Source organism: Arachis hypogaea, chromosome 2 (genome assembly GCF_003086295.3).
Source record: "Arachis hypogaea cultivar Tifrunner chromosome 2, arahy.Tifrunner.gnm2.J5K5, whole genome shotgun sequence".
Taxonomy (NCBI): domain Eukaryota; kingdom Viridiplantae; phylum Streptophyta; class Magnoliopsida; order Fabales; family Fabaceae; genus Arachis; species Arachis hypogaea.
The window spans coordinates 92732818-92750655 of NC_092037.1; the positions used below are offsets into that span (position 1 = coordinate 92732818).

General features: G+C 32.8%; 1 protein-coding gene across 2 annotated transcripts; it reads right to left on the bottom strand.

Annotated features, from left to right (window-relative positions):
- Positions 1-2679: 2679 nt before the first annotated feature.
- LOC112751339 (protein SCAR2) lies at positions 2680-11287 on the bottom strand. 2 transcript variants are annotated; one of them, XM_025800447.3, is made up of 9 exons: positions 10700-11287; positions 9098-9261; positions 8786-8909; positions 8555-8684; positions 7921-7979; positions 3755-7817; positions 3578-3664; positions 3380-3484; positions 2680-3272 (listed from the first exon to the last, which is right to left on the bottom strand). In XM_025800447.3, the coding sequence occupies exons 1-9, from the start codon at positions 10855-10857 to the stop codon at positions 3222-3224; spliced, it is 4941 nt and encodes a 1646-aa protein (XP_025656232.1). In that variant the 5' UTR covers positions 10858-11287; the 3' UTR covers positions 2680-3221. The 2 variants fall into 2 exon arrangements, with proteins under 2 accessions (XP_025656232.1, XP_025656225.1); XM_025800440.3 differs by having other exon boundaries at positions 7921-7982; positions 10700-11233.
- Positions 11288-17838: the final 6551 nt, after the last annotated feature.

The window sequence follows — 17838 nt, forward strand, 5'->3', positions numbered from 1 at the left end:
TAAAAAAGGATTATAATTTGAGTGAGATAAGATTATATATATATATATATATATATATATATATATATACAAGTCATTTAATCAAATAAGCCCAACAAAGTCATTTACACTCACGTGTGCACATTCTTCTTCTTCGTCACCCCTATACTTTGTCTTCTTCTTCTTCTTCTCCTTCTTTTTCATTATTGTTCTATTTCATTATCGTCGTCACTAACACATCTCCTCTTCCTCCTCCTCCTCTTCTTCCCTCTTTTCTCATTGGAATTTCTTTTCATCCTTTTCCTCCATCATCTTCATCGTCATGATCATCGTCGTCGTCTTCTTCTTATACGTATCGACATTATCGTTATCGTAGAATTTGTCATATATTGATGATGTTGCCTGGTCCAAAATTAATTTTTGTTGATAATTCAGTCAATTTTGTGTGTTGTTTTTAAACTGAGTTTGTGTGTCACAATCATTAAGTAATTTTGGTACATTTCTGAGTTAATTGAGATTTGTAGCAAAATTTCAGTGTAAAATTTAAGAAATTTATGTGTTATTATTAAGAAATTTCGGTGTATTTTTATTCTGATAAGTTCTGCAAAATTCAAAACTCTTCCTCTTTTTCCTCATGATCTGCTACTGCTTCTTCTTTTTCTTCTTCTTCCTCATCATCATCATCATCTTCTTCTTTTTTTTATTCATCTCTTCCTTCTTGTTTTACCTTCTCAAGTTTCTTCTTGTTTTACTCTCTTAACAAGAATAAAAACAAAAAAATCAAACAAAGAATAAGAAACACATAATGCTGCGAAATTACTTAAAAGATGATGAACATATATTTATTCAACTAAAAGAAAGAAAGAAATAATGAAAAAAAAAGAAAAAAATGTATTAATTTTTTTTTGTGTGCATTTGTAGTAAAATTTCAGTGTTAAAAACTAATAAATTTATATGTTATTGTTAAAAAATTTCGGTGTATTTTTATTCTGATAAGTTCTGCATAATTCAAAAGTTTTCTTTTTTTTTTCCTCTTCATTTTTTGTTGCTTCTTTTTCATCTTCTTATTTCATTTTCTCAAATCTTTTTAGAAAAAAATCAAACAAAGAAAAAAATATATAATGTTACAAAATTAATGAAAAAAAGAGGAAAAAAAAATGCAGCAATAAAAAAATGAGGAAGAGGATGAAACATGTGAAGAAGAAGAAGAAATGTGAAGAAAAAAGCAGAAGAACGCAAAGAAAAAAGAAAAAAAAATGAGAAAGAAGAGGAGGAATACAAAATACAAACGTTAGAAGAGAAATACAAAGGAAAAAAAAAGGAAACACGGAGAAGAACGAACAACCTAATTTCACGCACGCGTATGTAACTGAGACTTATTAGGTTAGAATTAACTTATTTAAATTTGATTGTCAAAAAAACAAATATATATATATATATAATAAATTTAGACGTCCAAGTATTTTTTAAATAAGTTTTCAACCAAATTAATGCACGCTAGATGCTACCTCTTTTACGTACTTAGGTGCTGCTGATGCTATTTTTCCTCCTCTTTCATGCTGAAAAAGCACGGAAACAAAGAACTACGTGATGGACATTAACATTTATTTTATTGGACTTATACCAATTTGGTTGCACTTGATTATTAAAAATATTTGTACATATATAACATTATCATTTTTTTTGGATAGGTTAAGGACTAATCCGTCGCGGATCTGAATTTCATTTAAAGGTCTGCCGCTGACTAATGAGTTGCTGCATGCACAAGGCGGAGTTTAAACTTTCGACACTTGCTTAAGTGAACGAGTGAGCTGACCACTCGACCAACTCAAGTTAGTCACATATAACATCATCATTTTTAAAATTAATATAAACTTAATCTTATAATTGGGTTGGTTTAGGTTTAACAATCCTAAAATCAGTAATCGAACCAATTAAAGTCGGATTCAACTACACCTCATTATTCAACCCAATTACACCTCATTATTCAATCATTACCCGTCAAATACAAAACTATTAACCTATTATAGCTGAATCGGATCAATTTTGATCGAACGGTTAGATTACCCGTACCTGTGAACTCCCGTGCTTATGGGGCTTGATGAATGTCTTTAAATAGCATATGTTGTTGTGCTTATGGGGCTTGATCAATGTCTTTAAATAGCATATGCGGTTAATTGTTAATAGACCATTATCAATTTTTATCGAACGGTTAGATTACCCGTACCCGTGCTTATGGGACTTGATGAATGTCTTTAAATCAGCCTATGCCTGTTAATTGTTAAAAGACCATTATCAAGAGAAATAATAATCATATAAACCAAACCCCCCCCCCCCCAAAAAAAAAAAAAAAAGCTAACAATTATTACGATTTTATAAAGCAAAGTACAATACGAGTAATCTCCACATTTTTTAATTTTAAGAGTTGTTCTAATTGCAGAGTCAGGAAGACAGAGAACAATTGACCTTTATGTTTATATATTAAAAAGCTACACATAGTACATCACTGAGTTGAAAGTTGAAACCAGATCACTGTTATCGAAATTGATTGTTGTTACTTGTGGAAGGAAAAAAATAATAATATAATAACTTTCTTCCTCTTCATGCATGCTTCTATTTACCACAGACAATGAACCAATCTACCTCTTTGTTTGTTAACATATAAGATATTATAATAACAGTAAGTAGTAGCTCAATGAATGACAGCAATGATGGAATCTGTACACTGAAAGTATTATACTAACGTTTACATATATGACTGTACTGGACATAGATGAGATACATGCTGATAAATGGGGAAATTATCACGATACACATACGCTACACATCACACAAGTACAAAATTGGGTACACGGATTACAGATATAAGGTAATGACATAACACAGAAATATACACTTGCTTATGGGATTTGATGATAAGTGGGTACAGCGCTTGCACGCTGAGCCTGAGCCGTATCAAATTGCAGAAAGTTTTTCACCTCCTACAATGGATCTGGATTTGACAATTGATGCTAAATTTTGTTTGCTTATACTGATATTCATGCAAATTGTATGTAGAAGAAATGAGGACTAAGAGGAGAAGCTAGACCTAAGAGTATATCATATATGAACATGGTAGGATAAAGAATCTTTACATTTCACCAAGACTTTTCCTATTCATTGTAGGAGAGAACGAGTGACACTTTGGACATGGTTCAGAGGCAAGAATCAGAGTGCAATGCTTTCCAAACAGAATTCAAGAATCACTCACTCCAACTATCCGCATCATCGTCTTCATCACTTCCGGCCAAAGCCTATTATTTATATTTCAGTAATTTATCAACATGTTAGTTGACCTTTTGAAGAAAACAGGCCACAACAACAATTGGTAAAATGAACAGATAACAAGAGAGTGAGAGACCTGGCGAATTGCATTGGCTTTTTCCAAGATGGCGGCAAGCTTCAAGTTTGTTTTAGGACCTTGAATGCTGGGTCGCGTCGCTACAGTAGGCTTCAAGTTGAAGGACTGGGAAAACCAAAAAATATTTTTAATATAAGAATATGCTTTGTTACAGAAGTGGTAAAGATCAGCATAAAGATAAAGGTTGCAGAGTCTAACCTTTGTTCTTATCTGTTCTAGCAATGAATCTCTTTCATCTGTCTTTGGGGCGGTTTGAGGAACAACCCGTTCAGTAACCTTCCTAAGCTGTTATAGTCCAAACGCAAAGTGTTATGCAAAAATAAGACCACAAAAAGAAATTGAGTTTCAAAATAAAAATCCAGAAACTACAATCACCTTGCTTTTGTCATGAGCAGCAACAGCGTCAATTAGCGGATTCCGAGGACGAGGAAGCTTGTTCTTTGGTTTTGGATTTGTCCTTTCACTCTCAAAATCTGAAGTTTGAGCAGATGCAGCTAAGGACAATGATGTTTCCCCCTCAGGAGGCAAGAAATGCTGATTAGGTGCCATACTATTCATGTGAGGTGGCAACATGAGTGAGATAGGCAGATGTCCTTGTCCCACTTCAGCATTACTCATAGATTGATTCAGTGTTTTAACTTCAGAACTAGCCTCTGTTGAAAACTGACTGGGAGGATGAATTTGTTTTTCTTGTGGAGAGATGGAATCATGTTCAGGAACAGCACATTCAGCAGGTGGTATTGGAGGGCAAGGATCTGAACTCTCAACTGTTTCTCCCTCAGAAGCAACATAAGCATGTGGAGGGCTTTCAGCGGATAACCTGTTATCTGTAGACTGCTGAAGTGAGTCATCTTCACTAGTCTCTGTCTTTGACAGAATAAGAGGTTGAGTTTGTTCGTCTGCAGAGATGGAATCTTGTCCAGAAGTAACATGAGAATCTTGGGAAGTGGCCACAGGTACGACATTTCTTATGGGATGCTCATGTGCTTTGACTTCTAAACTAGTCTCAGTCATTAATTGACTTGGGGATTGGGTCAATTTTTCCTGTGGAGAGGTGAAATCAGTTACAGAAGCAGAAAAATCGGCAGATGGAGTTGGAGGGTATAGGGTTGAATTTTGTGCCATTAGTCCCTCAGAAGCAACAATGTAGCCATGCTGAGGCCTGCTGGTGGTTACAACAGGTAATGTATAGAAAGGATTTGCAATTTGGCTTCTGTCCAACAATAGGTATTGACCATTTGCTTCATTAACCATGATAGGAAATTGAAAAGGTATAGCAACAGGATGCCCTGAAACACCCACTGGAAACCCAGAAGATTGGGGCTTATCACTCACTGCCATGACAGGCACAAATGGATTCTGAGACAGCAAATTATCTCTTTCAGATGGTGGAAAACCAAATTGAGAGGTATTATCAGGTTCAATTGGAAGCATTGGTTGACCTGAAGGCAGCATTGGTTGGAATGAGGCCTGACTTACTTCTACCTGTTCTCTCTGCAGAAAAGGGGAAGAATGCTGAACCTTGCCCATTCTCCATTGCATAGGTGGTAGAGGGGGCATAGGAGGCATCTCATCGAGATTATTCTCAGCTGACTCAGTAAAGAGATCGGGAAGAGACTTCGATGGCTCCATGACATGTTCTGTAGGGTTAACCTCCTGGCTAGATGACTGTGGTAAGGGATGAGATGATGACAGTTCATCTGCATGGTCATCTGAAGGGAAGTCGGGAGTGGCATGAATGCTTTCTTTCTCCAATTGAGTTTTCTGAGAGGCTATGTTTCCTTCACCGCTGAGCATAAACTCTGCATCCCATTCACAAACATGTGATCGTGAAAACAGCTCTACATCACTTCCAGACTCAAGCTTGTTACAAGGTGATGAAAAACTCTCTCTCTCGTTCTGTGAAGGATCATTCAAGTCATCAAATATAGATTCTGACTGCTGACTATCTAACCCTGAAAATTCATGCACCATTTTCATGTCGTCGACAGAAGCACTGTGTTGGAGTTTCTCCCAAGGAGATGAATTTTGATTATCATTACATCTTTCTAAATTAGAAAGATCACCAGGTGCCTGTTTCTCCAGATTCAATTGCACACCAGAAGACACAGCTATTGGTTGATCCATTTCATTCTGTCTCTCTAATTCTGTCAAAGATTCTCTAGCAACTGCCTTGTTAACTTCCATCTCTTTCTCATGCAGATCTGCAACAGCAGAGAGACATTCTTCCGTATCTGTACAATTAATGGTTGGAGAATAAATGACATCAAGTGGTGAGATGGCTGTCGATTGCTCCAGTTGGCTATCCCTTTTCTCTACATTCAAGTCCTTTAAAATTTGGGTTGATTTTACTTCATTGGATTCCATTTCCATCTTATAATAATCCAAGGAAGAAGAGAGAGGTTTTTGCAAATTGGAAGAACTTCCAGATGGAGCTGGACAGGTTAAAATACCTGCATCTTTGTCATCATTATTAACAGAAGGAACAGTAGCTTGGTCTTCTGAATCAACATTTTCACTGAACACATCATTTACCATCACAGGAGTATCAGGAGAAGACAGCTCTTTAACAGGACCATCACCTTCAACAGGATCAACACCTGAGGTGGATCTTATTTCATCACCGGGCACCAGTCCCTCTTCAGAAATTGATTCCACATCAGAACACACTTGTTCATTTTTGGCTAAACTTGGTTCATCCTGTGGATTGTTATGAGTTACATCTGAGGATAACTCCCCGGTAAGGCAACTCATGGGAGGAACATCCACAACAGGAGCCAAATCTTCAGAACCAAGTTGGGTAGATATAATACAATCCTCATCTTTCAAGTCTTGACAATCAAGCACCACCATTGTACCTGAATTCAAGTCCAGTTCTTCCATGGATGAGGAAATCGGATCCTCTCCTGTTGAACCAATATCTCTATCAACCAAAACTTCAAGAGGGTTTTTATTAGGTGATTCCACCTGCAACTTCTTTATTTCTGAAAGATCACTGCCTTCATTTTCCTGAACTAATTCTAAATTATTGGAAAATTGCAATAAATCATCGGACTGAACATTTGGATCATAATTATCGAACTTGTCTAGAGAATTTTTATCAGACAAATCCAAAGGACAAGCATCTTCTTTCACTGCAGAGAGAGAGACAGGTTCAGCAACCGTAGATTTCATAGGATCTGTTCTTTCTTCATCTTCTTCTACTGTTGAATTAAGTTCAACTGGGTCAAATGGGAGTTCATCTGATTGAGCCTGTGGAGGTAGAGTCACTGGTGAAGCAGGGCCATGAACAGAACACAATACATGTCCTGAAGTCATCAGTTCATTAGAGGCTTGCCCTGAATCAGAAATTTCTTCTTCACCATCAGGTGCATCATGAACAGCAATATGGGGAGGCTGTCCGGGTAGTGTATCTTCAACCTCTGGTTCATAAATTTTGGTTTTTGTTGATAATATAGGCTCCGATTGTATATTTTCAACCACAGAGCTTAATGAATCAGTGTGATCGGAAGGGGATCTTTCTTTCTTGCTAGAACTATTGTCATCTGACATAGAAGAATTTCCAATAGATGGGGAATCTGAAAAGTGAGATTGCATTTCTGTATGATCATCGCCATCTCTTCTGAACAAACTATTGTCTGACATTGAGGATGTCCCAGTTGAGCGAGAATCAGACAACTGAGCATGCTCTTCAATTTGTTCTTCATTTCTATCTTGTTTGAATGAACCAATCTCATCAGACGTTGAGGAATCTCCAAATGATTGAGAATATGAAAACCGAGCCTCTGGTTGATAGTTTTCTTTGCCATCACCGTCTGTTGCCTTTTGAATATTCAATAATCGCCTTTTAGGTTTACATTCATTGTCTGTTTCCAATTCTGACTCCATGGTGTTTAAAGCATCCATATAATTGTCAACTTCACTAATTGTATCAGAATGGTACCCATCTAAGATCCCTTCTATTTTCTTTTGTTCATCGACTGCCAATTCTGTTTCCATAGGAAACTTGGGATGATTAGAAGAAATTTCCTCTGTCACACGAGAAAATTTTTGTTCTTTCACCTTCACAACATCTCCATTTGCCTTTCCATCCATTTCTGAAAATCCTTTTAGTTCTGATTCCTGCTGGTTAGGGGATGGGTAGGTGTTTTCGTTTCCCAATTTCCTCTTTACAGGACTAGTGCCACTGATTTCAAGCGTTTTGATCCCTGCTTCACTGGTATCATCCGACATAGGCTTTACAGACAAAGGAATAATAGAAGTTTCATAAATCATTTTATGATCAGGTGAGGCAGTTTCCAGGAACTTTGTCATGTAACTTTTCCCATCTTTTACTTCAACTGCAGATCCGTTCAACTGTCTTTTCTTCAACTTCACAAGACGTGCAGGATCAGTGTAACCATTCTCAATACGCTCCTCAAGAAGCAGCTGATGCAATCTGCAAGAATAGAAACTAAATTCTGTCAGCAATTAACCGTTGAAAGACATTTATATGTTCCAAATGCCAGAAGAATAACCACAACAAAATCACTGGAGCTTACTTTGCATGTGATGGTGCAACATTAGGGCCTTCGCCATCCCGCAATCGTTGTCCTTTCTTCTGCTGCAAATGGAAGAAATAAGTACACCGTCAAAATTGTATATATTCAATTTTCATTGTATATTACAATGCTACAATGAACAAGAAAAGCAGTGCTAAAAACTTGTACAGCATGACATATAGCTATGTTTAATAAACATCGAATGCATTGTCATGTGCACAGAGAACGTATTATTACATTTCAATTGTAATTTATAAATTTACAGCAAGAACCCAATCACTACACGATGTCAAGACAAATATATGAAGTTTTGAGAGAGGGGAGAATTCAGAGAGACTGAGAAAGGTTCCAGAAATGTGTAATGTTCATTATGACTGAGTTTAGAACTAATCTGTACTTATACAGATAGAGCGTAAGCTACACTAAGGGCAGAATAGTCCTATCCTAGCTGGCTCCACTTATAACTAACACCCTCTATTCTCTCTTCTGTAGGCTTTACTATCAGTTAGCTAACTCACTATTAAATTACAATGACAGAACCACTTTATCAAAGAAAATAAGAGATTTTTCAATTTAAAATAATTTTCAAGAAAAGGAGTTATGTCAATAAATGGTATAATTGGCAATTCTGTACCTTGATTTTACGTATTCTCTTTTCCCTGTGAACTTCTACCATTTTGGTTTCAAATGAAGCTGATTCCATTTTAAAAAATGACGGATCAGTGTAACGCTTCAGGCAAGCCCCAGCACCAGCCACATCAAACCTATAAGAAGCCAAAGTCGAAGAAAAAATTTTACATATATACAACAAAGTAAAATATTTTACGCAGAAATTATACAATTATGAAGAAACAGATCATCATACTTATCCAGAAGGAAAAGTCTCGGAGGACCACGACATTCTTCATAAGAATCCATTACAAATCGAGGCAGATCTCCTTGAGTAACAAGATTCTGTTCAGAACGAAGATTAGGATGCCAATCAACCCCTGCACGCAATAAGCAAGATTATTTATACTTAGCCCAAACAGGCAAACAGCAAAAAACCCCAGGGACCATTATGTTTAAACATTGCAAGTTAAACTAAAAGTCCATCATTTGACAAGATAACCAAAATTCAAATCACAATGACAAATAAAAATCACACCAAATGGGACTCTGTTATGTGTCAACAAACCTCCATTCGTGTAGAAGGATGAATGATGAGTTTGAGAGAAAAAAGCCTTCTCAAGTGAAGGAACTTCAGCCTCAAGCTGTTGAACACGAGTTATAAGTCCATGACCTCTTGCAGCAGTAGCCATTACTTCTTCATGTAAATCATGGAAGATCTCGGCAGCAAACCTGATCAAAATGTAACAGTTAAATGCAGAGAACTTGACAGCGCCGAGTGTACAAACTATGATTGAAAAAGTTAAATGCCAAAGCTGACTTCAACTAGGCTGAGAAAAGTTAGGTCAGGTAGTATCTCAGATATTCCTGTCACGACATGGATTCCCCAACCAGAAACTAACTTCAAGTAATCAAATAGAAGACACAGAAAAGCAACAAGCCTGTCAAGCCACCTATCATAAGCCACTGTATTCGGATACATACGTTTTACTAATGATGACCAAAACCATTCGAACCAAATTCTCGTGTGATTGAGTAACCTACTCTATCTCAGGAGGTTGTTGAATGTTTTATAGGTTGCACATAGCAGATCATAATACTAACACACAATTTTAATACACTCTCCAAAGAAATATCAGGTAACTACTTTCTGCAATTCTAGTATGCTACTCAATTATAAAGTGGAATACAGAAACAGCATTTTCTCTTTATCTGAGTTAAAACAATAAACAAATACTCAACAACATTAAACTCAACATGTCTATAACAGTCCAATCACATTGAAGTCAAAATGCTATATTTTTCAGAACGGAACTCGGTAAGTTTAAAATATATGATCGTCAATTCATCATATTAAAGAGATACAAATCCAAATCAGCTATTGTAAAAATAAATAGAAACTACTGATGTCCACACAAACTCACCCAAATGACCAAACACCTTCACCATTCTATACAATATGTACATACAATTCTCAAGGAGCTAGAACCAGTAAAGGAGAATCAACAATAACACAATCGAAAGGCGACAATCAAACAAAAAATAAATAAAATAACAAAAAAATAAAACAGATTAAAAAAGCAATCACATAAAATTAGAGAGAGAGGAAAGACAGTAGTTAAAAAATAACCATATATAACCACCTCCAAGTCTGAAAAGCCACAAACCTTGCCGAATTTAGCTCACGCCAGCACAAACTCGAAAATTTCTAAACTACACTCAATTTCACCATTTTCCCTTTCAAGGCTTGCGCTTATTCAACTATAAGCGCAATCAAATTCACAAAACCCACACGCAAATTAATCTCACTCCGACAAAACTGTAACTAGAAGATTCCATTAAATCTCAGATTGAGTCACAAAACCTAGCTGAACTAAGCCTCGCTCACAAATTCGAAAATTGCACAAAATCTTTTTCTTTTTCTCACTCATTCACCTAAACGCAATTAAAAAACAAAAACCTATTCGAATCTAGCACAATCCAGCAGCACAAACTCCAAGTGATTCTACCAAACTTCAATTCTAATCTTTTTTTCTCTTCAAACTCAGTACCGCAATCACCGAAACCACTACTAAAACCACTTTAATTGCATTGCAGTTTTGAAAAAAGCTAAAATAAAATCAGCTCAAGTCAGAAAAATCAGAGAGAGAGAGAGAGAGAGAGAGCTGACTCGGCGAGGTCGCCGAGCTGGCGGAGGAGACCGACGAGGCCGCCCATGGCGACGGCCTCAAGGAGAGCTTCCGGATCGTCCCGAACGTCGGCGGCGCGGTACAGCTCGGGATCCGCGAGGCCGTACTCGTTCCGAATGTGGTACTTGGAGAGCGGCATTTTCTTCTTCTTCTAGAACTCTCCCGCAATTTTGCTGCGGCAGCTAGAAAAGCTTAGGTATTCAATGACGGTGATTGTTGCAGTGGTGGCGGTGCTAGTTCGATGTTGTCGGTTGCTCCGGCGACTCTGTTTCTGCTTCTGCGTTCCACCATGGATGAGAGAGAACGAAGGAACGAAGAAGAGGAAAGGAGAGAGATTTGGATTTATATAATAATAATAATAATAATAATAATAATAAAAATAATAAATTATTGTTTTGGGAAGTGAAATGAAACGAAATAAAAGAAGGATAAAAGGTGGAGGTGGGTGCGGGTGTGACAGACGTGAAGAGACTCAAGGATGCTAATACTGCCAAGTGCCAACACCAACTCTGACCTCACACCCCAACAGGCCAACACTAAATAAATAGTTTTTTTCCCTATAAATTCATGCAACATACAATATAAAAAAATGGTATTTAAATTAGTATTATAAAGAAGTTTCATTATTTTAATTATTTTGTAGATTTTTACAATTTTATTAAATTAATTAAATTTTTATATATATTTTTTTTTAAATTTTTATACTATATCAGATTTTGTAATTAAGTCTTTATCATGACAAAAATGTTAGAATTAATAAAATATTCTGTTAAACAAGATGAATATGTCTAATACTTGATTGAATATTCTATATAGTTTAACAGAATATTCTGTTAATTCTAATATTTTTATTATAGTAGAGACTTAGATACAAAATTTAATATAATATAAAAATTCAATTGAAAAGAAAAAAATATAAAGATCTAATTGAAAGTTTGATGAAATTATAGAGATCAACGGAGTAATTAAACTTTATAAAAATAACAAAACTACACAACTAAAGGCCAATAAAAAATAAATCTCATAATGCTCCCTGAGATTTATAGAATTATCCAATTTAGTCCTCAAAATTCTAATTTCACTATAGTAATCCTTCAGATTGAGTTCCGAGCACCATAATAATTTCTAAACTCATTTCCAGTGATGATTCAACTATTTAATGCTGATGTAACTATCCTTGACCCCACACTTTACACCTGTGTCTCCCTCTTCTCATTCTCATCCATTTTTACCACACTCTTCTTCGGACTCTTGTTGTCATCCCTCTTCACTCTCCTCTCATCCTCAACTCTTTTTCTCTCTTTTCTCCGCTTTCCGCCACCTCTCTTACATCCTTTTATCCCTCCCCTCTCCCACACCTCAACACCGAACAATGAAATAATTTTTTTTCCACAACCTGGACATGCTTGAACGAGCCTTAATCATTGAAGAATAAGTGCACATATTAAAAAGAGATTCATATGCCTTCATGCAAATAAAATTTGAAAAAATATTAAAAAAATAATTTCTTTTAGTGTGGGTCCCAATGAGAAAGTTTCAAATAAAAAGAAAAGGGAGCTAAGGATGCGGTTGAAGATGGCGATGTAATATAAGGCAGTAGCAGCAAAAGAGGTGGAAAGAAAAATGAAACGGAAGATGATAAACTGATCTTGCTTAAGGCCTCGTTGGATGATGGAAGTGTGAATTTAGTAGAGGTATAAATGGTCTTGTAGACCTTGAAAAGTGTGATAATGGCAGCTTGTTGAACACGGCAGAAAAAAGTGTTAAAATATTGAATTCGTCGGAAAGAGCTGCTCTTTCTCTCTGTGATTTTTCTTTTTAACTCATTCATTTTGGTACATTTTTCATAACTCTACTCACACAAAAAATTAATATTGTCTAAAAATTATTTAAAAAAGGAATTGAACGGAGAATAAGAAAGTAGCAATATAACTCTTCACTACGTTTTGTGAGAAATAACAAGTAGAATGAGAGTTTTTATCTCTTTTACAGCAAAGATAAATTCAAATCGACCAAATTATTGTTCCAACCAAATCCATTTAAAAGGGATTGGAGAATCGAAACTAAAATTGGAATACCAACTATAGTCGTGGATGAGATAGCGCAAGATGGAGGTTACGTATGAGATTTTGGGGATGAAGTGTGGTGGTGATAAAGAAGAGAGGAGAGGGATAAGAAGGTGTAAAAGAGGTGGGGGAAGAGATTGCAGGAGAGGGATGGAAAGAGTTAAGGATGAGAGGAGAGTTGAGAGAAATGACAAGAGCTCGAAGAAGAAAAGAGCGGTGGAGAGGGAGGGAAAGGAGAAGACGGTGGCAAAGATGTAAAGTGGGTCAAAGATAGCTAAATCAGCACCGAGTAGCTGAATCATCATCGGAAATAAGCTCAGAAACTATTATGGTATCTGGAGCTCAATCTGGAGAACCGCTATAGTAAAATTGGAACTTCGAGAACTAAATTGGGTAATCTTGTGAATCTCATGGACCATTATAGGAATTTACTCGCCAACAAACTATAACTCAAATGCCATAGTCTCTATCTCCATACTCATTTGGAGGTCACGAGTGTCTCTTTTTTTTTAAACATGATTGTTGTTATTCTTTCCTCCTCTTCTTTTTCAATAATGTCATTGTCATTTTTTTCTCCTCTTCCGCTACCACCTCCGTATGATTTTGATCCCTAAATTAAGGACGATTTTAAAATTAAGTTAAATTTTAGGGACGATTTTGTATGCAAGAAAAAATTTGGGACGAAAATATTTTTGACCTAATCTTTAGTGACCAAAATCGTACCTAACTCTTATTATTATTATCATCATTATCATTATCATCGTCGTTCACGTCTTTTTCATCTTCTTCTTCTCTTATATATACTCAGAAAATTTTGATACATCACATAAAAAATTTGATACATAACACAAAAATTTTAATATACAACACAAAATTTGTAAAAGACTACATACCTAAAACATTGATATCTAATTAATAAAATACGTATAATACAAAAATTTTGATATACAATACAAAAAATTTGATACACAACACAACAAATTTTTAAAGACTATATGTCCAAAATATTAATGTCTAATCAACAAAATATATATAGCACAAAGATTTTGATACACAGTTTAAACAATTTTGATGTATGTAGAGATGGCAATACCACCTGAACTCGCGGGTACCCACCCCACCACTATCCGCTCGGGTCGGGTTTTTAGTGGGACAGATTCTTGGGAAGAGCGGGGCGGGGTCGGGTTTAGGTAATACCCGCCCCGCTATATATATAATATATATTATTTTAATATATAATATGTATAATATATGTAAAATAATTAGTAAATGATTAATAATATTGTATCATATTTAAATTTTTACTTTAATTTATGTTATGTATGTGATGATGGTTATATAAATTTTGAAATTTAATTTTATTTATTGAATTTTAATAATTATAGGGACGAATATGGGCGGGGCGGATTAGGGTTCAATATTTTACTACCCACGGATAGAAGTGGGACGGATTTTATGCGAGTTGGTGTACGGCGGAGCGGGATCGGGTAGAGCAAAAACTCGCCCCTACCCGTCCCGTTGCCATCCCTAGATGTATGGTACAAAAATATTTTATGCACATCACATTCACCAATAAAAATTTATGTTCCATGTATAAAAACTTGTGCTATGAAAAAATTTTCTGTACTATGTACAAATATTTATGTGCTATGTCATTAAATTTTTGTACTCTCCAATAAAAATTCATGTGCTGAAAAAACACAAAGAAAAAAAAAATAACAACACATGTGCATGTTTATTTTTGTTAAATTTGTGTTAACCCGATTGAATTTGATTACAAAAATATTTATACGTATAGTATTATCGTTATAAAAAATATAATAGAATTTTTATTTCTCTTATTTTTAATATTTTACGTAATACATATTACTCAAATACATTTCAATAAATTTTTTATACAATAAATTTTTGTGAAACATCTCCAATCTTAGTGTTATGAAAAAACTATTATAAAATAAATAGTGTTTTTGGTTGTGAGTTAATGTTTAAATTAATCACTAAAATTATATTCACATTTTAATCTGGTTCTCAAATTTTAAATTTATTTAATTTGATCTTTTAATTTAAAATTTGTAATTTACGTTAGTCTCTAATTTTACTTATGTTAAACTTCTTAACAACTATCTAATATGATAATTGAAATTTTTTATCTTAATTTATTTTTTAAAAAACCTTTAAAATCTTTTGAAATTAGAATTAGAGTTTTAGATGTTGTATAACGAGAAAATTTAGATTAAAAAAAAATTAATTGCCACTTTAAATAGCTAGTAGATAGTCTAGTAGGATAGCCATCAATCCATCGGCATATCTTAATAGTTATGTGACAAAAATAAGGATAAAGATTAACCTGAATCATTAGATTGAGGTGCAAATATAATTTTGAGGAGCAATTTAAATTTTATTTCTTCTGTTGCTCTGATCTGTTAATATTAATAGAGATCTTATATAGCTAATTAAGTGGACGACATGTCAAATTAGAGAGAAATATGTTATTTAACGCTACAAAATTGCACTTTGATAGATAGATAGATTTAAAAAAAATCATCTCAAAACTAAGAAATAACATCATTTTAAAAAAATTAATTTAGTGTATAACATTATTTTTGGAATTTAATTATTCCATAATAAAATTTATTAAAATTTTATTTATCTAGCACAAATAAAAAACTTTTATTAAAATTTTGTATTTGAAAAATGAACTAAATCACACAGTAATTCGTGAGATTCATGACTTACACTATTTTAATCTTTTAAATTTAAAATTCACTATATTTATCCTAAAGATCTAGTTTCAAATTGTATTAATTTTTAGACATTTTTTAAGGTTGAGTTAATAAATAAAATGTTGAACTAGTTCTTATTTGTTGTATTAGACACAAGGATCCGTAAATAACATTATTTGGTATTGATGTTAGACAAGGCAAAAATGATATTGTTTTAAAAAATAAAAGAAGATAAAATAATTTACATATCATATAAATTTTTATTATTTTTTTGTTTTTATTTTATTTAAGTGCTAAAAAAAACGATAATATTTAATTATGTGTTTAGCTTGATAAGTCAAAATCAACTTATCACTTTATTTGCTGAGTCAGTACTAAAAATAATTTAAGAATTAATATAATGTCTAAATTAAGTAAAATTTATTATTTTTAACTACTAGTAATTAATTATCACTATTAAAAATATATATAAATTAAAAATATATTATTAAATTATTAGACTAAAAAATTAAATTAAAATAAAAACAATACAAAAAATAATAAATTTTAATAGATTTTAAGTATTTCTTTAAACATAATAATTCGTTAGAAGCCAACGATTCTATTTTAAACTTCAGAAAGAGAGTAAGATGCCACTAACTTAACGCCTGATCATATAATAAGAGGTTTTTTCTTTCCCTCTTTAACTCTCCCATTAAAATTATTAGCCTAAAAGAGTAAAAGTATGTGGAATAAAATTATAAGAATTAATAATTAAATTAGTTTTTGAAAAATTATATATTTTTAAATTTATTTTTAAATTTTTTAATTAAATTAATTTATTAAAAATTAAAAATTAATTATATTCTTTTTCAATCACATTTTTGACAATTTTTGTTTCAATAATTAATATTATAAAATATTAATTGACAATATATATAATATCTAATATATCTAATTTGATGTTAATCAAATATGTTTATGAAATTTTATTAATTTAGTTGTTAGGTCATATTGAAAATAGAATTTATGTAATTGGATAAAATAATTAAATTAATAAATTTTCATAAACATATTTAATCAATGTTCAATTAGATAGGTAAGGTGTGTGTATATATATATTATCAATTAACATTTTACAACATCAATTATTGATATAAATTATTAATGAAGTGATTGAAAGACAAATATAATTAATTTTTAATTTTTGATAAATCAATTTAATTAAAAAAATATTTCAAAAATAAATTTTAAAAATATTTTATCTTTTAAAAATTAATTTAACTATTAACCTAAAATTATAATGTTACCAAATAACATCACTACAATGACCAAACATTGCTTTGTGGCACATCATTATTTTACCAAATAAAAAAATTTTAATGAATTCTTAAACATACATATGTGTGTGTGAAAAAAATAAACTCTCAAAAAATTTTATTATAAGGCAATTAATTTTCAAATATTACTGTAAGATAAATTAATAATTCCTTTAAAATATAGTATAATTAATTTAGTAATTTTGGAATAACTTTTCTAAAGATCTATATCTACACCGTAATAATTTTATACGTTAAATATATCTAAAACCGATTTGTTTCAGTTTGACTTTTTCATTATGACATGTCAATTCTTCTTTTTCATTAATGAATCAAAGGAATAGATATACTGCAAATTTATTGTTTTAGATTGTTTCTAAGAATTGTTAGACCTTTTTTAATTTTAGGTAATACTTATCCATTAACTACTAAAAAAATATGTTTACTTTGTAGTAAAATATTTTTAAGAACGTGGAGTAATAAACACAAGCAACATTATACTTCTCCAATAATACAATTTGTTAAGATGTAAACCATGCAATGATGACTTTGAAATTGAATATGTAATTGAAAAGATAATGTATACTTTTCCATATAGTATATAGATGAAAATGTATAGTGTTCAATATATACCATCGAAACTTAAGTTTTATAAACGGAAAGAAAAACAATAGTGGAGTATGATGTACTCTAAGATTGATTAGAAGATTATTATTTGACTCCTTTCTTACAAACTGACGAGTTCGTATTCAAAGTGAGGAAATGATATAAATCGATGAAGTATAAAGTACATAATGTAAAGGTATAATAAAGTGTGTATATATATATATATTGTCTTGCTTCCTATTTTAACTTAATTTAAGGAAGTATTGTCATATTATATTATTTATTAAAAAGTAAGAGGTGTAAATCATAACTGCAGTGTGCCGAAAGTTATGTTTATTCAGAATATAAGAAAAGAAATGTCTTGAATGAATCGGATCGGACTTATTGAGGGGACAAAATTAAATTACATCGTTGAAAGGAGAGAAAA